At 33.4% G+C, this 26566-nt stretch overlaps 1 protein-coding gene across 1 annotated transcript in view; it reads left to right on the top strand.

The window, feature by feature from the left end:
• Positions 1-26527, top strand: part of LOC140437100 (uncharacterized) — a 28632-nt gene extending 2105 nt beyond the window's left edge. Inside the window, exons 5-6 of the mRNA XM_072526421.1 lie at positions 3135-3290; positions 11761-26527. Coding sequence (XP_072382522.1) covers positions 3135-3290; positions 11761-12025 — 421 coding nt within the window. The 3' untranslated portion in view covers positions 12026-26527. The remainder of the gene's footprint in view (positions 1-3134; positions 3291-11760) is intronic.
• Positions 26528-26566: the final 39 nt, after the last annotated feature.

Genomic DNA, 26566 nt, shown 5'->3' with positions numbered 1-26566 from the left:
CATGTGGGCGTATACTTGCCTTTCTGCATTTATATAAAATAAAATTATAATTTTTTAAAATAAAAATCGACCCGAAGATTTTTAGAGACATACATTTTCCCATAAACTTTTTATCACAGCTGGAGCATTTAGTCAGTCATCTCGTTATAATCGTTTAGAAGATGGTCTACATATAAATGTGATGTAGCTCTCAACACCATGAAATTTAAAAACTCTCCACAGTGCACCGAAAATTGCATTTGCATTGCAATTGATTTGAATAAATTGAGAGATTCCAGGAAGCACACGATGGTTGCAAATGGCACACTTATTTGAGAAAATGCACTTATCTTACTTATACTTGCAGAGGACAATTATTACATTCCTCATTCTGAGATTCCTGTGACTTATCTTCATAACATTCTCAACAATTTAACACACAGATTCTTAGAGGCACATAATAATTGATACTAAGAATTGAAGAGGATGGTAAGAAGAGTTGACAAAGCCACCAGTAAAGCATCAAATAACAAGCAGACTTGCAAGGATTATAAGATACCAAAGAAAGATCCCAAGAATCTGTCAAGTGGCTGCCATAAAACTTTTATGTTTTTCCAACAGCAACAATTCAAAAGTTGGATCTAGCTTGCTTATTACAAAGGACTTGTTAAAAGGCTATCAAGGAACTCGTGTAAGTTGATCTTTCACACATTCATTACACACCATTGCTTACTTTCCTGATAACGAAGATAATCCTTGATTAGAGGAAGTTAAGAAACTCATCAGCATGTGCAACAAAAAGAACATACAACTTATTATAGGATGTGACACAAATTCCCACAATACTGTATGGGGCCGCACAGAAAAACAATCAAGGTAACTACCTATTAGAGTATTTGTCTTCTTGTAATGTAGACATATTTAACAAAGGTAATAAACCCACATTTATTACCACAACCAGCAAGAAGGTACTGGATATCAACTTAATTATATGATTGAAACCATAGAGCAACTCGAAATAGCCTTAAACTGGTTGAATCATACAACAATAAACTGTTATAAGGAAGCTTGTCCTATCAAGAATAAAGCCCTCAATTGGGGAGATGTGCCTTGGTCAGATCAAGGAATTGGAAAAAATAGTAAAGCGCACAGGCAATGGTTTGAAGATGGCCGGTCGGGCCATCCGTCTGGTATTGGTGAGTTTTCTGAGAATATTATTTCTACCAGCCACTTTCTGACATTTTTCATGCTGGTACAGTAGTCATCATATATGAAGAACCAAGGGCGCGCATTTAAGATACTTCGAGCACGCCCACCGGTAGATACAATTGGTACACAGGTTACTTAGAACATTGTGAAACTGGCGTGGATATTATGAGACAGGAAATAAATGGGTAATGCTATAGAATAAAACTAAAAATCATTATTTTCAGGTAATATATTTTCAACCAAAATTATTACAATAATTTTATTTTTTAGCTCTACTTAAACCGTACTTATCTTATTCATTCATTTGGAAAAAAGAATATTTTCTAACTTAACTTAAAAGTTACTGGGCTGTTGTGTGGTATTTTTATAAAAAATACCGAAATGATATTTTCAAGGACTATTTAGATAAACTAATACAGAGTTATATATCTTTTAGTTAAATATATTACAACACAACTTAAAAAATTAATAATTATCTCTTAGAATATAATAACCTAAATTATTTACTTTTATTAACATTGATACTAATAATATTCATATGTCTTCGTCAGAAGAAGGCTCATAGTCAGTCACTCGAATAGTCTCCAAGATTAATGATGATAGGATTAATTTGCGAATATAAATCAGTTTATATTTCTCTTTCAAAATATTCACCTTCTATCTTTATAACATGATTGCACCGTTTTTTTTTCATTCTTCAATACTGATTTTATTAAATTCTTCTTCTGCTAATTTTCTTACGTCCTTAAGTTTAAATGTGACATTCCTTTGACATTATTCTTAACCGTTACCCAAATTAATTCGATTGGGTTCAAGTCTGGGTGATACGGGGGTAATCAAAAAGCGTATTTTCCACACAACTGATCAAATGCATATGTTATATATCTATATCCGTCCTTATGAAATTTAATGAGTTCATATAATTCTGGTTTTAAACTCGTTGGAGTAAAAGGTATGTTGTTTTGTGTCAACCATTTAATCATTTCATTCTTCAAACAATTGGAATTGGGCGTTCGATTTATCAGTACATTGTGATAACTAGCATTATCACAAACTATTACTGAATTAGGTGGTACGTTGGGTATTAACTTCTCTCTTAACCATTTTCTTAATTTACCGAATTCGTTTCGGAATGATAATCTCCAAATGTAGTCCCTGATTTGAATATCAACAAACTATTTTTAATAAAACCCATTTCTCGTCCAACGTGAACAGTAAGCCTTTGGCCTTTAGAAATATGAGAACATAAACCTTTTATCGAATCGTCTGTCCTATTTTTCGAGGAAGTATGTCCGCTGTGTATATATGTTTCATCTAAATAAACTATTCGTCAATTTTGCCTTCTGAAATATTTTATCTGTTTCAAATATTTTACTCTTAAAGTTCTTATTTCCGTTTTTTTTTCTCAGTGAAATCAAATAATTTTAGGTATTGTCCGCTCGTGTCTTTTCACCATAAACTTTCATTATTATTAATGTGTGCACTTTCTTTACCCTCATCTTCAATTTCTTCTTTATATTTTTTTGAAATTGAATCTGAAATCTTGAAATTTCTTTCAATACCATCATTGTTGTTTGTTTTTATTCCAATATCAGATATATTTCGTGATTGGCTGGAAGTAGTGGGTTGATTTATAAGTGTTACTTTTTTTAATTGATTCATTGTCTAAAGAACTATCACAACTCCTCTAAAGAAACTCATCACTTTCATTCATTATCTTCATCTAAAAGATATTCCTGACAAATTCGTTTTCATTTTTTTAATTCTTTTTCAACTCATTTTTTAAAATAATAAAGATTTACACAAAATACACAAATCACAAGTGAAATCGACTAACACTTACGGCTTAACGCTAATGAATATGCTCTTAAACAGACGTTGTATTTCTACAGGAAATGATTTGTTTTTGTGTGAATATATATAATCGGAATTATTATTGTTTAAAGGTCATGTACCAGTCGAGATATTCAACTCCAATGTCTGGACGCACGTGCTTTATTACAACGAACTGCAACTTCCACTCCAGCCAGCAGTCTAGATTTGGAATGGGAGCATGAAACTTTACCTGCATCTATGATTCACGATCCATCTGGTAGCTCATGGTAAGTAGTCCTTCATTACATTCTAATATACTTACCAACTTCAGTATATAAACTTGAACCTTTCTGTCTTTTATTGTGAGGCTGACAAAGACTATTTTCGTTTTTAATGATCTATCTTGCTCTAGGTTTTCTTTCATTATTTTCCTTGTTAAATGATTAAAAAATGATTAAACGATCGTTTTTGATCTATCACTAATATTAAAGTCCTAAAAGATCTAAATTGTCCTTCTATAAATATTATGTCAATTAGGCACCAGCCAAGTTGATGAATATGATTGAATGAATTGCAATGAATGGTAACTTCTAGTAATGTAATCCCACGTCACCTCATGGCTGGCAGTTCTGCCTAATATTAATTTTGTTAAGTGTTTTAATTTTCATACTATTGATTTAGAATTTTTATATTTTTCTTATTGTTCAGGTTTTATTGCGATTAAGTTTTTTTTCCATTTTGATGTTTTTCTTTTCATATTTATCATACTTAGACATTGGTAGTAGCTAATTAACTAAGCGTGATATGCTTAACATCCAATTTTATTACTCCTTTATATCTTTGTTCTTAATATTTCTAATGTAATTTTGTTATTTTTGACTTTTTGAAATAATTAGAAAATGATAAGATACAGAAAATGGATCTGAAGTTTTAAACTATCAAACTAACTTCAAACGATATCTAAGAGAGGCTTATAAATATCTTTGACATTTAAAAGGTAAAAGCTCCGAACAAGTTTGTGTAGAAACCAAGAAGCATAGTTAACTAACGAACCAACAAAAACAACTTAAAAAGTAAAAAGAACCAACAAAAAGTAAAATAGGTTTGGAAAACTGATTTCCAAGATCGGCTGGAATTACGACATATGGAGGAAGGGAATGACGAGATAGGATTCTTGGCTCGTGAATATTCCAAGCAAGCAATACGGACGCTAAGACACGACAATTTGCCTGGTATCGAATATCTTACCTTCGAACTGTTCAATTTAGGCGAACACCTAACAGTACACATGCATGCACTGGTAAACAAGATATGGAACGGAGAGAAAATCGCAGAGATTAAAAAATGTTGTGCTTACAAAATCTTTAGATCCATTCTCAAGAAGCTGTTTCAAACTTTGACTGAAAATATGGGAGAATACCAAACCGTCTTTCGGAAACGAAGGTCGACAGTCCACCAGCTCGTCACCCTAAAACAAATTCTAAATAAATCTTGGGAACAAGACATTGGCGTTTATAATACTTTCATTGATTTTAAACAGGTTTCTGAATCAATTAAGAGAAGCCATTTATATAACATCTTACAATGCTTCAACAGCGCTCGAAGTATATCTGACTAGCAAAAGTCCTGGATCTGGAATACGTTTTAAGGCAGCCGAATGTCAGATTTGATAAATATTCTATTCTAAACTCTAATTTCACTATTTGGGAGAGTGAGTCATCGTTTGAAGGCGTAGAAGTGGGGAAAGACGTATGAAAATCCAGTGGGGTTCACTCACTTTTATTTCAACGTTAATTATATTATATTGTTTAAATATTATTGTTCAAAATAGGCCACAATATATTTATCTGCAGGTTTTTACTGAAGTTTCAATCTCTATATCCAAAGACCGTTTTCAAAGATATAAATTATAGTTATATTTATTTTATTTGTTTATTATTATATATTTATATATTCTTATATTATTTTCTTTTTTTTTCTTAACTTTAAAAACGGTCTCTGTAATAGAGATCGAAACGTCAGTAAAATAAACATGTAAATAGATGTATTGTGGCTTATTTCCAACATTCTCCCTAAAAATACGGAATGCCACAAGCAAAAAGCCACAAAAAAAATAAATATTGCTATCATTTGTATATTTGAAAACGATCCCTTTATATAGAGATCGAAACGTCAGTAAATTAAACATTTCAATTAAATATATTGTTACTTATTCCCAACATTATTTCCAAATATACAGAACGGCAAGTAAAAAGCATAGAAAAATAAATATTACTATCACTTGTATATTTGAAAACGATGTCTTTATATAGAGATCGAAACATCAGTAAATTAAACCTATAAATAAATATTTTGTGGCTTATTCCATACAGTCTCCTAAAAATACAGAATGCCACAAACAAAAAGCTATAAAAAACAAGTAATTTTGCAGAAAGCTTACTGATGCCACCCGGTTGCCGCGGAAGTTACGCTAAAACGTCTTTTGACGTGACCCGCCCTTAAAGAGTTACACAATAAAATGTTTTTAAAACAAATTTTAAGACAGTTTCCACACCACCCGAGAGGTATGTCTTGTGGCGCGTTACTTTTTTTTAAATGGGTGTTCGCCAAGAGCCATATTTTCCCATTAAATAAAATAAACAAAACACTTAAACAGTATAAAACAAAACAAAATAAAATCCTATAAAACAAAATAAAATTCTATAGAAACAAAATAAAAATAATTTTGGATGTAACAAAACACTGTTCTATTCTATTTAAACACAAACACTATACACACTTACTATGTTCTTCTCGTTTTTTTTGTTTTTGGTTTTTTTATGCTGATGTTCCTACTAAACTGTTCCTACTAATAATATTATTCGCTGTCTAAATCTGAAGATGCAGTGCTGCTATCGCTGTCATTATCTTCACCTGGTGTAATTATAATTGGCTCTAGTAAAACTTCGACATGAGTGTTAAGTTCCCACATACGATATTCTTCTTTAATTATGTGGCCTATACATTTAGCCCATTTCTCTGGAGTTACATGGAGGATTGCTTGAATCAAAAGTTCCTTAACTTCGTTTAATTTGAACGTTTTGTTATTGCGTGCTACTTCTCCTTTCACTTGCGCCCAGATAAGTTCAATGGGATTAAGTTCGCAATGATAAGGTGATAGACGCAGAACTTTAACACCATAATCTTTTGCAGTTTCATCCACAACATATTTAAGATATTCACTTTTCCTTAACCGTGCAATGTCAAGTAGTTGAATTTTGAGCATTGATTCTTCGTATGCAATCCCCTTTTCTGTAAGCCATTCTTGAATTCTCCCTTTCCGCCATGCCGTCGTCGGTAATTGTTCTAGTCTGCGGCTATGATATGGCGCATTGTCCATAACAACCACAGACCCAGATTCCAATTTTGGTAAGATTCTCTTAAACCAGCGCTCAAATACTTCAGAAGTAATTTCTTCATGATAATCACCTGTTTTTTTGACTCAAATTGAAGCAAACCATCATCAAGGAACCCTGTATCACTTCCTATATGGGTGATGATTAAACGCCGTCCCTTTCCTGATGGAGCTTTTAATCCTGTAGACCAGCCTTCTATAAATGCTTCGCGTTTACTTTTTACATTTAAATCTTGCCAAACTTTTCCAACTGTATGACCTTCGTTAATCCAGGTTTCATCCAAATAATATATTTTGCATCCAGTGCTGCGAATTTTTCGTATTTCTTCTAAATATTTTCTTCTCCACAGAATAATTTAATTTTTTTCTAATAGCATACTTTTTCTGTTGCATTTTACATATCGAAAGTTCATTTCGTGCATGGTCCTGATTAAGACCCTACGAGATATCTTGGGTAAAGAGTCATCGTTTTCGAGCTCTTGAGAAATTTTTTTCAGTGTTGGAATTTCACTCCGAAAATAAAATGAATGAATTTTTCGACGTATAATATTCCTTGTCTCGTCATCCAAAACAATGCTTTTCCTACCTCTAGTTTTACCTTTTTCTTGCTTTTTATTTTCCGATGTATTTTTAAGTACACGATAAATACAGCTAACGGATACTTTTGTTAAACTGCTACAAATGTCGACCGCTTGGCTAACGTTTAATGCCATTTTTCTGCCGACAATTCCTTCATAAACGTTTCGTATCATTACCTTCTCTTCGGACGTTAACATTTTCCGTCTCTTTTGCGGCTTTTCATTTTTGGAATCAACATCAGAATTTTGCTGTCTTCTCTTGGAACAACTCGGTTTTTCGTCCATTGTATTTCAATAATCTGGATATATACTATATATACAATAATTTCAACAATTCTGTATAAGAATATAACTAAATATTTACTATAAAACGACAAACTTTAACACTCTTATTATCAATAACACGTTTTATCAATAATACTACAATACAGTATTGATAAAACAGTATTGACAACAATAAGTTTACAAACTTATCACATAAAATATACTCACAAAAACACATGCACTACCCATAGAAACACCAATGTGAACCATTTCTTCGGCAAAAAAATAATAAAAACTAGTTTTACTGCATGTCTGGATCCGAATTGTAAAACGGAGTTTCCTCGCTAATTCCAACATTGCCAAACGATTGAAAAATAATGTTTTAAAATATCGATTTTTATTTTATAAATTTAAATACGTAACGAAACGGAACATATAAATAAAATTTATTTCATTACAATTTTGTGCTTAATTTTTACTATTGAAAAAATCATGTTTTTTGGTATTTTTATGACGGTAATAATCGCTGCGTGGAAGAATACAGGTTTTGTATGACCATAATTACTACTTGTGAACAAGAATTGGCTACACTGTACGACAACTTCTGGTCAAGTCTACTATAGAGAAGCACAAATAAATATACTACTTTATATATTCTGTAATTTCTTATGAGGAAACGCAAATTGCAATCGAGAAAACAGGCAGTTTTCGAGGGCCGCTGTGTACATTTAAATTTGAGGATATTCGGCGTTTAAACTATGATATCACTCTTCTAAATTGAGGATTTCTACTATATTTGATAAATAAATCAGTACAACTGGCTACCCATACTGATGACATTAACGCCATGTCTCGCAGAGCGTGACGAATGTCGCGGATGTGACGAAAATAGATTCACGACTCAAAAGTAGATTAGTGTTAAGCTGCATAATATGTAACAGAGGACCTAAAATAGTCAACCATCTCTTGCATAACTGCGAGTCATTACATCGGAGATGGCAAATACGGAGAAATTTCGGAGACTATCGAGTACGACTACATCTGGTACCCATGCTCTAGAGTCTAGACCTTTACTAGTTGGGGTTCTCAGAATCCTGGTATGGGTATCATGACTAAATGGAAGATGTAAATGAAGATGAAAAACGGTGGGTGCCAATGGGTAATAACTACCTCCGAAACTTGGGAGCCAATGTAGAACAATAAAACTTACAACTTTCTTTGGTAGCCAATTGTTGGGCCTGGTTTAGCTCAGTCTATCAGGTGTGAGAATGTCTTATCTCAGAAGAAAATATGAAAAAATGAGTTTGGCTAGGACAAATAAACTAATATATTAACTAATCATATTTATTGTACATAAATAAATATAACAATCGCAAATTTTAATATTAAATTAAAATTAAATAAAACAAATATTGCTTATAAGCTTTCCATCAAGACTTTTAAACGATACTTAAGTATGACTTCAGATGTTGACTTCAAGTAGATGGACATGGTCGACATGTGCTGCGGAATTTTTCACCCAAAATCGTGGAAAAAAATTAGGCCAAAAAACTAGAAAAATTAACCTTGTGTTAGCCACTGCATGTGTTTTAAAATATTTTTTTGCCATATAAAAATTGAAAATAATTACAATATTAAATAACAAATAGCAAATTGGCAAGAATAAAATGAACATAATTATCATTAAACAAATTAGTTAAGTTATATTAAAGATACTAACTGCATATGGGAATAATACATTGAAAAATAAAACGTGGCGTGGTTAAAAATAAATTATAAAAAGACAGATATTGGTTAAATATTAAATATAACTTACCCCAGAGAAGAAAGATTTATTCGCTCTGAAGGGAAACCAGATCTAATCTAATCTACCCCAGAGAAAATTTAATAATACAAAATGAATTTTCAATCGAAGCACCAGTTTAAATAAGCAAAAGACAGTATGAAAATATATATAATTCACCTCTACAGAATTGTGGTAATGACAGAGAAGAGTTGCCAACTAACAAATAACATAACGTTTGTCGACTGAAGTGAGGCATAGAAATTTATACGTTCCATTTCTTTAGTCTTTATTTCCATGATTTAGTTGATTGAAGAATTGGGCGCCAACTATTTTTAAAATAAAAATAGTAAAGTAAAAGAAATTAATAAATGAATAAAATCAAAATAAGTTGAAATAAAATAATTATTAAAAGAAAAATAACAAACATGTGACGTTTATAACGTTACAAACTGGCTGCAGTTCGACCGGTTTACAACAGAAGTTCTTAACGTGAAAAATAAAATTCTCTGTCTTATTAGAAGTAACAATAACATGACTTCGTTATGGACGCCTATGAACGGCTATGAATAACTATTCTGATGAGCTTTATTAAAGCGAAATACGTATCAATAGATACATAGACGCTTTGAACGTGAAATAAAATCTTTTCTGTCTTTTTCATTTTCTTCGGATCTACTCTGTATGAGTACGAGAAACAAATTCGTTAGGATTTCTGCTTAGATGAATAGACATGTCGTGGAATGCAAATTTTAGATTCCCCATGTCTCTATTAACATCTTTATCATCGTTTGGCCATGCCTTGCAATTTTTAGAAGGCTCCAGATTAAAGCAGAAATCTGAATTTGTTTCGAAACTATCTTACCGATTTTTCTATCAGATGTCGCTATTGCGTCCATAACGAAGTCATGTTATTGTTACTTCTAATAAGACAGAGAATTTTATTTTTCACGTTAAGAACGGCTATGAATAACTATTCTGATGAGCTTTATTAAAGCGAAATACGTATCAATAGATACATAGACGCTTTGAACGTGAAATAAAATCTTTTCTGTCTTTTTCATTTTCTTCGGATCTACTCTGTATGAGTACGAGAAACAAATTCGTTAGGATTTCTGCTTAGATGAATAGACATGTCGTGGAATGCAAATTTTAGATTCCCCATGTCTCTATTAACATCTTTATCATCGTTTGGCCATGCCTTGCAATTTTTAGAAGGCTCCAGATTAAAGCAGAAATCTGAATTTGTTTCGAAACTATCTTACCGATTTTTCTATCAGATGTCGCTATTGCGTCCATAACGAAGTCATGTTATTGTTACTTCTAATAAGACAGAGAATTTTATTTTTCACGTTAAGAACGGCTATGAATAACTATTCTGATGAGCTTTATTAAAGCGAAATACGTATCAATAGATACATAGACGCTTTGAACGTGAAATAAAATCTTTTCTGTCTTTTTCATTTTCTTCGGATCTACTCTGTATGAGTACGAGAAACAAATTCGTTAGGATTTCTGCTTAGATGAATAGACATGTCGTGGAATGCAAATTTTAGATTCCCCATGTCTCTATTAACATCTTTATCATCGTTTGGCCATGCCTTGCAATTTTTAGAAGGCTCCAGATTAAAGCAGAAATCTGAATTTGTTTCGAAACTATCTTACCGATTTTTCTATCAGATGTCGCTATTGCGTCCATAACGAAGTCATGTTATTGTTACTTCTAATAAGACAGAGAATTTTATTTTTCACGTTAAGAACGGCTATGAATAACTATTCTGATGAGCTTTATTAAAGCGAAATACGTATCAATAGATACATAGACGCTTTGAACGTGAAATAAAATCTTTTCTGTCTTTTTCATTTTCTTCGGATCTACTCTGTATGAGTACGAGAAACAAATTCGTTAGGATTTCTGCTTAGATGAATAGACATGTCGTGGAATGCAAATTTTAGATTCCCCATGTCTCTATTAACATCTTTATCATCGTTTGGCCATGCCTTGCAATTTTTAGAAGGCTCCAGATTAAAGCAGAAATCTGAATTTGTTTCGAAACTATCTTACCGATTTTTCTATCAGATGTCGCTATTGCGTCCATAACGAAGTCATGTTATTGTTACTTCTAATAAGACAGAGAATTTTATTTTTCACGTTAAGAACGGCTATGAATAACTATTCTGATGAGCTTTATTAAAGCGAAATACGTATCAATAGATACATAGACGCTTTGAACGTGAAATAAAATCTTTTCTGTCTTTTTCATTTTCTTCGGATCTACTCTGTATGAGTACGAGAAACAAATTCGTTAGGATTTCTGCTTAGATGAATAGACATGTCGTGGAATGCAAATTTTAGATTCCCCATGTCTCTATTAACATCTTTATCATCGTTTGGCCATGCCTTGCAATTTTTAGAAGGCTCCAGATTAAAGCAGAAATCTGAATTTGTTTCGAAACTATCTTACCGAATCTCCAATAAGTTTAATACGTTATCCATTACTGACTATTAAATTTAGTTATATAGTGGGCCAGATAGCTTAGACGGTAGAGTGTCTGACTGTCACGCAGCGCTGGCCCAGTTATCTTCCTTGTATACCGTAGGCCCAAGAGATAGCAGACTACCCTGCTATAATCCCAAAGCCGCACTAGCGTTTTGTAAAGGGAGACTATTATTATTATTAAATTTAGTTATATGATATAATTATTAAACTTGTTGGCTAACTAGTATAACATTTTAGGACGGCACTACCAGAGGACATATCTTGCTGTCCGACTACATCACATACCCATAATTCCGAAATGAACGCCAACGCAAGCGACTCTGACTGGTCAAGAGTTTCTTCAGCCAACTCACTAGAATGGGACAACGTACAAAATTCGATACAAGCTGAGGGCAGTCCTCCACTTTCTGAAATAGATACTGATACACAGTTTCTACTGGGCGAAATCGAGAGGCTGACAAACAAAACTCTGGAAGAAACGGGAAAGGAGTTATTTAGCTGATTTTGAACTTAAATATGGCGTTTGTTTTAATTGAGAATATGCTGGTTAGTATAAATATAAATGTATGTAAATAATAGTAATGAAATTTTGAAACTTTGAAATTATTGAGCACAGTAAATTTGATTTTAACTTTTTTACGTAAGTAGAATCGAAAAATATGGACAAGATATTTCATAATGTGGAAATGGATTCAGGAAATATAAGTGTCCTGAAAGCATCATTTTTGTCTTTTTGGAGATTCCGTCGTGACCTTTCCATAATGTCCGGAGTTTGGCGACGTCAGTTTTACCCATAGCGATTATTATTCGTATTTATTTCTCACAATTACTGTTGTTGGTGAGTTTTAAACCTACGTATATAAATTTCTTCACGCCTCTCAATTGCAACCAACACTTGCCAGAGCGGATATCTTTCTTTTGATCTACTAATTCATTTTACTCTTTGATGTGTTGATTTGTAAACCCGCTTTATTGCTTATTTTGCTCACCTTTGATATTCATTCGTCAATTTCTTCTTCCGTTTTACCTTCTTCTTCTTAGAGTGCCGTATCCCTACGGAGGTTGGCATTTATAATGGCTATTTTTATTTTTATATTTTTATACCGTTTTACCTAGGAGGGTGAAATGCATATTCCTCTATTCCAATTCGTGGCTTTGGAAAGAATGCAGCCTTGTTATACTCCTTTATGTATCTAGAAACATTCTCTCAGACTATCTTCTAGTCCCATTTTAACTGATTCAGATGTGTACAAAATAAATTGTCAACAAGCTTGACGAGATGATGAGGTACTGCCATTGTGTTTTGAAGCTTATGTAGTTACGGTCAGTATGAGAGGGTAGTAGAATCAAATTTAAAAGTACAAATTCTCAGAAATACGTGGACGTGCTATTTTAACTTTAAATAATTCCGTGTTAAACTGTATAAAATGTAAAATGATCTTGATTATTGGAAATAAAATAAACTGAATGTAAAAGCTCACTAAAATGTAAGCAATGCTTAAGAAATGTGATACTAGAAGATTTTTTCATATTATCCACAACATATTTTTTTTATAACGATGTTTATACAAATTTCATAGGATTAATTCAAGCTTCAATAAATCTGGTAAATTTTGAAGGTCACTTTTCAACTACGCTATGTTTGGTAGTTTTTTTACCAATATGTAGTGGCAGCTTCGTTTTTTAGTGCCTATTAGCGAATCTGAGGGTAGAATGTGTCTCATTTATTCAAATCAGTTTTCGAAAACATTATGTGTACACATAAATTTATGGTAATTAACGGTCTAATTGCCTTAGCATGCTTTGATTCAAATTGCAACTTTAAACCTGCAAATAAATCTTCAAAAAACGCCGATCTTCCACTTTTAAAGAACTGCGAGAATGTGTAACGCTCCCTACTTCACACATTAAGAATTTTGACGTTCGGTGGTTTTGACGTACGTTGAGAATTGATCGTCCTTTCATATAAGACGTCACTACCGCCGTCTTTCAGTCTTCATCGAGTCGTTAACCTTATAAAATAAAAGGTGTAGTCGTGTAGTGTACATTGACCGAATTCATTGGATCCATCCTATTAGCGCAAACAGATATGATGTTAGGATGTTTGCCAGATTATTTACAGATTTAAGGAAGGTTGAAAAAAAAATTCTTCAATTATTTCTGTATGGCAGTCTCATCATTTGACCAACTGTATGGTGGGCTGAAAGAAGTAATTCGGCGTCAAAATACAAAAATGAGATACTGTATTTAACCAGTGGAAATGCTGGCTGTTACTTTAAGGCAGTTTAAATGTTCTGTAATAAGTTAATTGTAATTCGTTGTTTCAATGGTTTCAATGTAGAAATTTAATATTTATATCGAAAATCCAGATTCTTGGATTTATAAAAGGTACAAAGAAAATTACGATAAATGAAACAAAGAAAAGACCAATACGAAAGTACATACATAACTATAATGTACAACATAACCATAAAAATAACTATAATATCAAAATAAATGAACCACACTATAGGAAAGAGTCATTTACTTATTTATTTGGAAAAATTACGGAGGCGGAGGCATCGGTGAGTTGGATTCAAAAAACTATGGACTTAAATAATCTCTTTCTATTGTTTTGTCCCAAAGAACAGGTCTCGCTTGAACCAGTGTTATTCATATTTCACTATCAATCTCAGACAACATATTATGCACCTACTTCACAAAGCACAAAATGTAAATAAAAATAATACACCAAACCACACAGCAAAGTACCTTCCTGGATCGCTGTATAATGTGAAAGCATGCATTAAGACACGTATGCTACTGGGCCCTAATCACGGCACGTCGCCACATGTTGTAGTAGCAGTTGAACGTCCAAACCGCCGTGTAATGTGAAAGGTACCATGCGATTGTTCGAACCACTATTGGAATGCCATTGTGCGTTCAAACAATTATACGTCCAAATTCTTAGTGTTAGAAAGGAGCGTTATAAGGGCATGACTCTCATTAACCACGGTTCATTCAAATAAAAAAATAAATCAAAAAATGTCTGCTCTAAATTTAGTTATTTTAAATTTGTATTGCTTTACGGGAAAACGCTGCTGTCAAATAAAAAATATGAATACTCGGACATTTTGAAGCATTTAAAGGGTTACTAGACTACATTTATGCACTATTGATCACCTTAGTTCTTCCAATGAAACAGGAATGGTATTATAAATATTGCTTTTTACAAAAGCAATAAGTAAGAAGTAAGAAGTCCAGGGGTTTAAGTAGGTGGATATTGCTGGCCTTCAATAAAAGCTCTTCGTCTAATCCATTGCTTGGGAAACCGTTCATTAGGGTATCGCCTTGCGTTTATGTTATAGTGGGGAGGTGCGCCGTCTTTTTGGAGAAACAAATCATCTTCTGAGTACATGTTATCATTTTTGATTATATTTGGCCCAATAATACGATCCTCATAAATTATTGCCCATACGTTTAATTTCAACGGCTGCAGGGTATACGTTTCGTGGAAACTTTAGGATTTCCATCAGCCCAATAACGGCAATTGTGTCGATTTACAATACCATTTAGAAAAAAAGTACAGGGTGACAATTACCAATAGGACGATTTAGAACTAAATTGTACACAAGAAATTTACATTTTATTAACATCAAAATTAAGCTTATATTATGCCATTTACAATCTAATTAAGTATGGCAAATAATGTCATCAACATAGTGACCATAACGTTGGATGCAGTTTTCGATGCTCTTTATGAAATCCTCCATAACAACGCTCTAACATCGCTCGATCAATAGTCAGGATTTCCTGGCGAATTGCGTTATTCAATTCGATCAAATTACGAGGCTTTTTAGCATATATACGACTCTTTAAATAGCGCCATAGAAAAAATCACAAATTGACAGGTCTGAAGACCTTGGAGGCCACGGCATATCTCCGAAACGTGAAATGAGCTCTCCTGGGAACAGGTTGCGGAGAATATTCATTTAAGCATGGGCAGTATGTGCCGTGGCATCATCTGCTGAAACCACACATTATGCCATTCGGCCAATGGCACACCACACTGTGACTTTTTGAGAATGTAAAGGAAGCTCATGGAGATTTCGTGGGTTTTCAGGAGCTCAGTACCTGTAATTCTGTTTATTGACGGTTCCGTCCAAATCGAAATGATCTTCGTCGCTCATTAGAAGATGCTGACCTAAGTTATCCTCCAAAAGAATTTACATTCTCGTAGCGAAATCCTCACGTTGTTCAACATCTCTTTCCATTAATTTCTGGACAATCTGCAATTTTTGTAGGGGTGAAATTTTAGGTCCTTATACAACATTTTTCTAAATGATTTCCGATTAATGTTTAGCTCAATTGCATGTTTTCGGGCGGACCGTGTAGGGCTTCTGACGACGACATCCCTCACTCGCTGTATGTCTATAGGAGTTCTTACTGTTCTATTCGGACCTTGTTGCTTTTGTTTCATGGCACTGCCTGTTCTAAAATTCTTTATCCATCTTAAGATTGTGTTGCGAGATGGAACCGCTCCACACGTACCAATATTAAAGTGAGTGCGAAAAAGCCGCTGCATAATGATCACTGATTCTTGATTTCGGATAAACGTATCGTATGCAAACATGCGATGTTCTACTGTCCACTGCTCCATGTTTACTGAAATGGCACACTACTACAGAGGTACTAACGCCGCGCTTGTCCCACTCTCATCTCCTCAAGCTTCGTACTATGCGTTCTAAAAACATCCGGCTCCCAATTGTCACCTAGTACATTCATTCGAAAAACAAATATTAAATAGAAAGTTTAGACTATTATTTATTTTATCATAAAATCATCAATCAGTCATAATCTCACAAAACTAGTCGCCTGTCGGGATCATCTTCTTATTTCCTGTACCAAGTGTATTTTGTAGGGATGAAATTTGTAATGTTTCAGTACAGCGTACAGTAGTGTAACATGACCTAAAATTTCTACTTCTGCCGCTTCAGTCCTAACACGTTTTTCACAATCCCTCTGAGTCTGAATAGTAGAAAATACTAAGAGATCGGTCACGCCAAGCGAAAATGCGTTATTCCGCGCACATTGCCATAAATAGTATTTGCTATACACTCGGTGTGCTCTAGTTGCAAAGTATCACCACGTGATGGAAATTGATACCATTTAAGGCTAAATAAATTTCAAAATTTCAGAATTTAAATTATTTTGAAGTATAATATGCATAGAGGGATGCGATTCTGTCTTTTGGACATAAAATTGTTAAGTTAAAATCAATATAAAACTTATATTAATTGCAGATACCACGAGGTATCAAGTGACAACTAAATAATGATTTTGTTTGTTTATTTTTAATTTATTGATTATTTTTTTACTGGAATGTGATTTTATTTCATTTATAATCCGTTTATAAATTTATACGTTTAATATAGATATCACATCCCCCTATTTAAATTAAATATATGAAAAATATCCAATATAACAGTTTTTACCTATTTTATACATATAATGTGTGAATGGGCCTATAAAAATAGTTTATAAAAAAATCATACATAAATATGCAGAAAAGACTATACCATGCATTAAATTGGTTGCTTCATTGTGATTCAGTCTCATGAATTTTCGAAATTAGTCAATTAATGGAAAATATGTTGCTGCATTCATTTTTGCTGGTATGGTTATAATAAATTAAATAAATATGTGATAAACTTTTAGTAATAATCGGCGAAATGTCCATGCAATCTAAGATTTGGTTAGCTTTAATGTATAGAAATATTTATAAGTATCTGTTTACCGCCAAGAAATTCTAATTTTACTTTTTTAATTTTAAAGGGTGATATAACCCATTAATAATTCAGTATCTTGTCTAATTTGAACATTGCATTAGTCCTAAAACATGCTAAGATTTGAGGATAAACTCAAATTAAAAAATAGAACAAAACATAAAAAATAAATTATGATAGGTATGAAAGTACGTCATATAGTTTAATTAAAATGAAATAAAACCAAACATATTACCGCAGTTAGCAAAGACTTTTGAATTGAACCGATATACATGAGTGTACTCCATAAAGTTTTATATAAAATTCAAATCGTCAAACATACCGTTGGAAGACAACTCCAATGAAAAGCCTCTGAATAGGTTTTGACACAACGTTTACAACAAGTAGTGATTCAGTTCCTGTGACAAATAATACGTCTTCGGTCGCTGTGGCTGCTGCGTTACCTTTCGTTCAGCCATGGTCACATGATACGATATCTGAAGAAAATAATGCAACTCAAATAACGACCGTTACCGACTCACAAGCTGAAAATACATCTCAGGTTCCAACAACAAACTCCGGTCTAAAAGTTGTTTTAACTGCTGCTGCTACCAATGAACGTCCATCGTCTTCTGCTCTTGCTGTTCCTATTGAACTGCTTTCTCCGGTGCCAAAGGATGTTTTATTAGTGGCCAAGGAAAACGTAAGCCAAAAATTCGACAGAGCTCGTTGGTGTTAACTTGTACTCCTAATATGTTGGAAATAAAATCTGAAAATACGTCCAAAGCTCCCCCAACACAGAAAAAAAGCAAAGCCACCAAAAAATTATTTGAAGAAAATGACGAAGAAGATTTTCCTATGAAGATTTCTCATGACGATGAAGAGGACTGTACTTTCATTTACTGTAACGACCTTTATTCAAAATCTATAATCGCTTTGGGCCCACGCAATGAATCTATTAAAATCAACAAAAATCGAGAGGAAAAATAATGACCGTTATTTGGTTTAACTGGCCTTTGTATAATTTTCATGAAAAAACAGTTTTATTTTGTAACTTTACAAAATTCTACATAGGCGACGTTCAAAATGACTATTTGTTTTCCCAGTGTGTTCTGTTTCGTTGATCGTCCAACAAAAAATTAAAAAACTTATATCAAACAAACTAATAGACCATAGAAACTCGGATTTTTACAGCATTAAAATATTTCATTTTTAATCAGTAAGAGAAATGAATATCTCTAGTTTAAATAGGTCTTGATAAAATTCGTAACTAATATATACTAAATACTTTGAAATATATCACCCAAAATAGATTCCGTGTCTAAGAAACAACTCTGTGCCTTTAGTTTAGTAAAATAAGTGAATTTTTTGGCGGTTAATTTACTGTCCTTTGTTTCCACCCATATAATTATTTCTACTGCTGTTAAATTTATCTCCAACGATGTTTAGAATATCGATATGCATGTTAGATAAATGTTGTTTAAAAAATATTATGAATTGTTAATACAAGATACGAAAAATCGGACAGTAAATATTTATTTAAATTTTATTGAATACTTGGTATGTCTTGCTACAGGGTGTAGTGTTTTCCTTTAAAATAAAACAATAAAAAGCAATTTTAATTTCTGCGAGAAATAATTTTGAAGTTTTACTAGGTTGCAGAGAAACTGTTAACTATGTTAAAACTGTATAAGACTGTAAATTTTTCTCGTGAAGACAGAGATTTGATGAAACAAGGAATTATTATTAAAAATTCATTATTTATGTAGGTAGAGTATTTACCAATGCGTAGAACTAGTAAAAAACCACGATTGGCAGGAAAAAGGAATGATTTTTATTTAAATTACTTTCTGTGATAGTTATTATTAATTCGAATTATAATTTTCACTTGCACTTGCACTTCATGCAAGTATTTGATGGAAGGTATATTGATACCTTCATGACTATTTAAGAAAATATTCTTAGAAGGCATATCTACTACATAATATTTCTCTGGTATATGCTAACATTTCTAGTGAAGTTCATTTACTCTACGGGATCTTTTTATTGTGCTGTAGAGATTAAATTGACGCTAAAAACGGCAAAGGACATCTTTCCATTGGAAAATCCAGTTTACAGTATATCCTGTAGAACTTGTAATCAAAATTATATAGGACAAACCATTCAAATTTCTGCCAGACTAGACGATTTCAGACTAAATCTAAGATATAAACAAGTTTCATGAACCTCCTTAACACTTATACATACCACGGGATAGAATATAAGTCTCAGCCCTTGGAAACATATTTCCGCCATCTAACACTACAAACATCAGATATACTGATGATACCGTCTTAATAGCAAGCAACGCACAAGAACTACAAAATATAATAAATGCGGTAGTTCACCACAGCGAAATGTTCGGTTTACATCTAAACGTTTCCAAAACTAAAACTTTAGTATTTTCAAAGACACCAATAAACGTACAGGTGTATGCCAAGGGTCAAATAATAGAACAGGTAAATTCCATAAAATATTTGGGAGCAAATATTAATAGTCAGTGTAATCCAAAAAAAGAAATCCTATCAAGAATCGAACAAGCAAGGAAAACATTCATGAGCATAAAACATTTTTTACAAGATCAGACCTTAGTCTACAGCTTAGAATCCGAATGATCAGATGTTACGTTTTTTCTGTCTTACTGTAGGGCTGTGAAAGTTGGACAATGGACTCTGAAATAGAAAAAAGAATAGATGCCTTTGAGATGTACATACATATACAGACGAATGTTGAGAATTCCATGGGTACAAAGAGTTACTAATGTTGAGGTACTTCTTTCGCACATCAGTTTCCAAAGCTACAATTGCCATTTGGATCGACAACCTTCGAAAGGAGACGGCGCCATGAGAAAATGAGAACACTACAAAACGAAAACAATAAGAGAGGCTATATAAATAGAAATATGAAGTCCAAAAGTTTACGAACCTTTACTACTAAAAGGAAAATAACTAATTGGATGAACAGTCGGAAATATTTTCTTCCGTCCGTCAAACCACAGTGGAACCTTTGCAGAACGGAATCACAATGATGGTGAACCAATTATCCGACATAGGATTCAGTGTTACCCAAGTTAGATTCTTTTTTTTAAATATGCAATTACATAAATTCAACTTTTAGTTAACGGTTAATCTTATTTAAAGTATATTCAAATAATTTCGTAATAACAAGGAACGAAATCGACTATATCATAAGTGACAAAAAACAAATAATTAAAGATGTAACAGTACTCAACATGTTCACCACAAGCAGTGACCACAGAATGATACGAGCGAAAGTACAAGTCAACATAAAAAGAGAACATAATGATTAAAAATAAATCTCATGGTATCTGGACAGCCCCATTAGATATCAACCAATATCAGGCACATATCAATAATAAGCTACTACTGCATGAAACCTCCGGAACGATCTTAACGACTTGAATAATTGCATCATAGACGCCTTACAAGAAAGTCACCGAGTCCACTGTCGTAAAAGAAAATCAGATAGTAAAATATGTCCATATACTGAAACGCTGCTGGATCAAAGAAGACATATGAGATGCGATAAGAATGCAGACAGCCACACTCTAAAACAAATGAATAAAACTGTTTCGAAGGCAATCTGGAGAGATTTAAGGCAATAATATCACGTAGAGACGGGTTAATACAGGTCGTCGAAGAGTTTTACGAGGAATTAATTATATGAAAGTAGACGAGAAGATCAAACAGGAATACAAACAGCCATTTCAAAGAAGATCATGAACCAAGGTTCCGAACTAATGCCAGAATTAAGGAAACTGTTTAATCTATGTTTGCACCAAAGAGATGTGCCCAAAGAATGAAACAATGCTGTAACCATCCTTTTGCATAAAAAAGAAGATATAATGGACCTAGAAAATTGTAGATCTATTAGCCTGTTGAACCAAATATACAAGCTCTTCACTAAGTTAGTGACATCAAGATTGGAGAAAAATTAGATTTCTACGAACCGAGGGAGCAGGCAGGATTCTGATCAAATTATGGTACCAATGATCACCACCATACAGTAAAGGCACTCATTGAAAAATCTATAGAATACAACAAACCTCTTGTTCTCACTTTCATAGATTTTCATAAAGCGTTTGATACGATCGAAATAGATAACCTAATAGAAGCAATGAACGACAGCAGGATTGACCATAGGTATAGTGAACTTATTTACAATAGTTACAAAAATGCCACTATGACTGTTAAGATACACGATAAAACCCGACCAATAAAAATAAAACGTGGAATAAGGCAAGGAGATACATTGTCACCGAAATTATTCATAACGGCATTAGAGTATACCTTTAAGATGGTCAATTGGGACCAAAGAGGAGTAACAATAGACGGCGAAAAGCTTAACTAACTCCGTTTCGCAGATGACATTGTCATTATCACAGATAATTTAGGAGAAGTCACAGATATGTTAAATGAATTGGACTTTGCATCTTCGAAGGTGGGCCTCAGAATGAACTTTACTAAAACTAAGTTTATGACAAATATAGTCCTCAATAACCATTTAACTATTCAAGACAAAGTGGTAGAACTAATGGAGAAATATACATATTTGGGTCATGAAATAAGAATCAGCAGGGATAACCAAACTTGCGAAATCCAAAGATGAATTACTTTAGCGTGGGCAGCTTTTGGGAAACTGCGAGACACACTTAGGGCCAACATACCAATTAGCCTCAAAAGAAAAGTATTTGATCAATGCGCATTACCGGTCATGACCTATGGGGCGGAAACTATGACTCTAACCAAGACTATGGCTTCGAAATTGAGAGTGGCACAGAGACGAATGGAACTGTCTATGCTGGGAGTGATGTTGCGGGACCGAATAAGAAACGAAGATCTGCGAAGAAGGACGAGTATTGTTGATGTTGTGGAACACATAACGGAACTAAAATGGAACTGGGCAGGCCATGTAACGAGAATGCATGACTCACGATGGACGAGCAAAATTACAAATTGGAGGCCAAGAGCAGACAAACGTAGTAGAGGAAGACCACCTACACGTTGGGCTGACGACATTAGGCGTATCACCAAAAATTGGCAACAAAGAGCACAAAATCGCAAAGAATGGAGGAGTTTAAGGGAGGCCTATGTCCAGCAGTGGACATAAGCCTGATGATTTAGATAATTTGAGAAAAAAAAGCTTAAAACGAATCCAATTGATAAATTGTTGAATATGTGATTTGGAACCATGTTGGTTACGTCAATTACTCAATTAATTTTAATATGTTCTGTAACGTTTCTTTATTTGTGTTTAGTATTCTTAAATGGTTACAGGAATAATTGATTTTAAGCAAAATTATTTCTACCCAGGATCGTGTATTTCACTAGTTCTAAAAATACACCAATGGAATAAATGTTTAGAGAACTAGACGTTAAATTAGAAACAAAAATATAACTAGTTCCACCCAAAAGTGGTTGTGTTTAATATTATTATATACTTTTTGTTTCAATAAAGGAATAGAAAATGTGTTAGAATAGATTTTATGTACGAAAACATCTCAAAGGAATTATGTATATACACACACACAATTTGTAGCGTATAGATATTTTTTGTATAGACATTAAAGATACTAAGACATTCCATCTGTACGGATTTTTAGTTGTTTGCTTTTGTTCACTTAAAACATATATCATCTAGACGATGGGTTTGACTGATAATTGAAATGATTTTTTTATAAATATAACATTAACGACTTCTTTACACCACTTAAGACGATTTTTTTGATCGCAACACATACTTTTCAAGTATTTGTATATTTGCATGGCATTACCATTAAAAATTATGTCTCTTTTTAAATTTATTAATTTTCATGAACAGTGTTAGATGTTAGATCACTGTCCAGCTATGGAGATTTGGACAACGAAGTAAGAGATCAAGTATAAAAAGCAAATAGACTGACAGGAATTTATAAAAGCAGTGTAAGATCAATAATTACATATGCATCAGAAACAAGACCTGACACAACCGCAACGCAAATACTAATAGAAACGACAGAGAAGTGAAGACATTAGAAGAAAATCTAACGTAGAGTGTATAAAAGAATGGACACTGAACAGCAAAAAAGAATGGATTAACCACATAAACAGAACGGGGGAGACCCGTGTGGTCAAAATAGCAAGGGATAAATCACCAATCGATAGAAGAAGTATCGGACGACGCGCAAAAGATATAGTGATAACCTTCCATATAGGTATCAATCCGCCAATGAACAAGCAGAATTGCTTATAAAGAGGAAGAAGAAGAAGAATACAGTAAAACCTCGATATAACGGACCTCTATTTAACGGACTTCGGATATAACGGACAAAAAATCCGGTCAAATGTAAAAAAAATAAAAACATACTGTTAATATTACACATGCGTCTCATATATGTAATCAATATGGCATAAAAAAGCAAACTTTCGGACATAAAAAAAAACAAATACAAAATAAATAAATTTGCATTCATGTGTGATGTAGGAGAGCATAGCCATCTTGGAAAACGAATGAAATTGGCTTGTGAAACTTCACTGGAAAAACAATCTTAAAATGGTATGGGTAACAACGTTCTAGTGGGATCCTGGTCCGAGCAGTCGAATTGAAATTTGCTGCAATTAAATTAGCAAATCATATGGACATACCATTTAGAGCAAGTGATGGATGGCTCTGGCGCTTTCGTAAAAGGCACGGAATCACGAATAAAAGAATTTACGGCCAAGCTTCAACTGCACCAAAAGAAAAAACAGAACCATTTAGGCAAAAATTAATAGCAAATATAGCAAGTAAGTAATGAAATAATATTAGAATCTCAGATTTACAATGTTAACGAAACTTGTTTGTTATGGCGCGTACTTTGCCTGAAAGCGCACAAGCCTCCAAATATGAAAAATCGGATTCTGGAAGAAAAATCAGCAAGGACAGGATCTTGGCACTGCTTTGTGCTAACGCTGATGGATCGCGTAGATTGACACCTGTAGTGGTTGGCAAATCTCGCAAACCTAGAGTTGTAAAAGACATAATGCATCATATCCCCCTTTCATACTATAGCTCTAAGAAGGCATGGTTCACCTCAGATATTTTCAAAAATTGGTTTTTCAATGAAATTGTACCTTCAGTGAGAAAATTTCAAGAGAAGAAATTGGGAATACCATTAGAAGAGGTAAAATGTTTATTGCTTTTAGACAACGCTCCTGCTCACCCCTCTGAAAATATTCTACGTTCAGAAGATGGAAACTTCAGGTGTATGTTTTTGCCAAAAAATCCATCGCTTATTTAACCCATGGATCAGGGAATAATTTTGGCAGCCAAACGAATATATCGCAGAAAGTTTTTAAACGAAGTAATGGTTGTATTGTACGATGGAGTTAATGCAGAAGATACAAGAGCACAACGTACCTTGCAAAACTTAAGGTCTTACAATTTAAAATCAACAATTTTTAATTTTGCTGCAGCATGGGAAATCTAACTTACTGATACTCTCATTGATAAGGTTAATTTCGTACTAGATGACCTTATCAATGAGAGTATCAGTAAGTTAGATTTCCAGGTTCCCTTTGTAAAGCGTTATGTCGACGACCTGATCCTAGCAACACCACCTGATAAGATTTTAAGCACCTTATCAGTCTTCAATAGCGTTGATCCTCACCTGCAATTTACTTGTGAATTGGAGGTTGATAACAGCATACCGTTTTTGGATATGCAAATCATACGCACACATAGTAACACATTGGGCACTACGTGGTACAGGAAAGACATGGCGAGCAACCGGTTCTTAAATTACCACTCTACACACCCAATAAGATACAAACATAACCTTGTACAAGCTCTTAGCTTTAGAGTACACACGTTGACCCATACGCGGTACAAGAGGGAATCTTTGGATTTACTCAAATCCATTCTCATTGATAACTCTTACCGCATATCCATCATCAACAGATATCTTTTCTCTAAAAGCTATGGTCATTCTATTTCGGAAGCACGTAACGGTGCAATACTAGCCTCCATATCCAATAGCATACAGACGAACATTTCCCCGTTAACCCCAAAACCAGCCACAAAATATGCTTCTCTTCCCTATTTCCCACAAATTACGAACAAGCTTACTAAACTATTCAAAAACTTACCCGTCAAAATATCCCTAAAAAATACTAAAACCATTGGAAAGTTATTCTCCAAGTCTAAAACTCCACTAAGCTCGTTAGAGCACACTAATGTTGTCTATCAGATACCCTGTTCAGAATGTAACTCCTGCTACATTGGCCAGACTAGTCGATCTCTTCTAGGGCGTATAACTTCACACAAAAGTGACATCAGACTTTCCAAACCCTCTTGTGCCCTTGCACAACACGCCATTTCCACTAAACATCACATTGATTTCACAAATACCAAAATACTGGCGAAACAAAACAACCATCAGAAACGCTCCTTTATTGAAATGTGTGAGATCCTCAAGAACTCATCGGCAATAAACAAAAGAACCGACATCGACAATTTGAGCCAGGTTTACCACTCTCTCATCTTACCAAATAAATGATACCAATTATTCTTCAGTTAAAAGTTGGCGTATTTTCCATTCAAAATAATAACAAAATCATCCCCTATTTCCAAGTTTCATTAAAACATAAATTAAAAATAATATATCAAAATATTTCCGCCATACAAATTCCACCCGTCCAACTAATTATGCAATGTCCCCTGTAGAAGTTCATAATTGTCTCAAACCTTGGAATTTGGTGACACATGGCCCTTAAATAAAAAAATTTTCGGTATCGCGTCAAGTTGTTTGCTAGATTGCAATAAATCAGAACTTTGTTGGTCTTCAGCGGAGAACCATCTAAATGAAGCCAAATGTTCGTTTAAAATTTTTTAAATATTCATATCTACGAATATGAACATTATTTTCGGCAAAGTTTGTGTGTTGTTTTTTGTTTTTTGTTTTTTCTTTTTTGGTTAAGTTAGTTTTAAATATTGAGTAAAGTGTACAGTAGATATATGATAACATCGATAATATACTACATATTGAGTTGTAAGTTATGAACTATAAACATCTGTATTTCTTATAAACTCTATGTCATTTGTTATATTTTAGAGTTTTAGAGAACTGATGAAGCTTTAGAAATATAAAGCGAAACGTCTTCGACAAACTTATGAAGTAGTTGACTTCTTTTTTTATTTGCCAACCTGAATGACCGATTAAACCTCTGAATTCACTAGTTGAATACTTTAGAAATATATATATATATATATATATATATATA

The sequence above is a fragment of the Diabrotica undecimpunctata genome, chromosome 3, assembly GCF_040954645.1.
Source record: "Diabrotica undecimpunctata isolate CICGRU chromosome 3, icDiaUnde3, whole genome shotgun sequence".
Taxonomy (NCBI): Eukaryota; Metazoa; Arthropoda; class Insecta; order Coleoptera; family Chrysomelidae; genus Diabrotica; species Diabrotica undecimpunctata.
The sequence above is the reverse complement of the archived record's forward strand: the minus strand, read 5'-3'. Positions and strand labels throughout refer to the sequence as shown.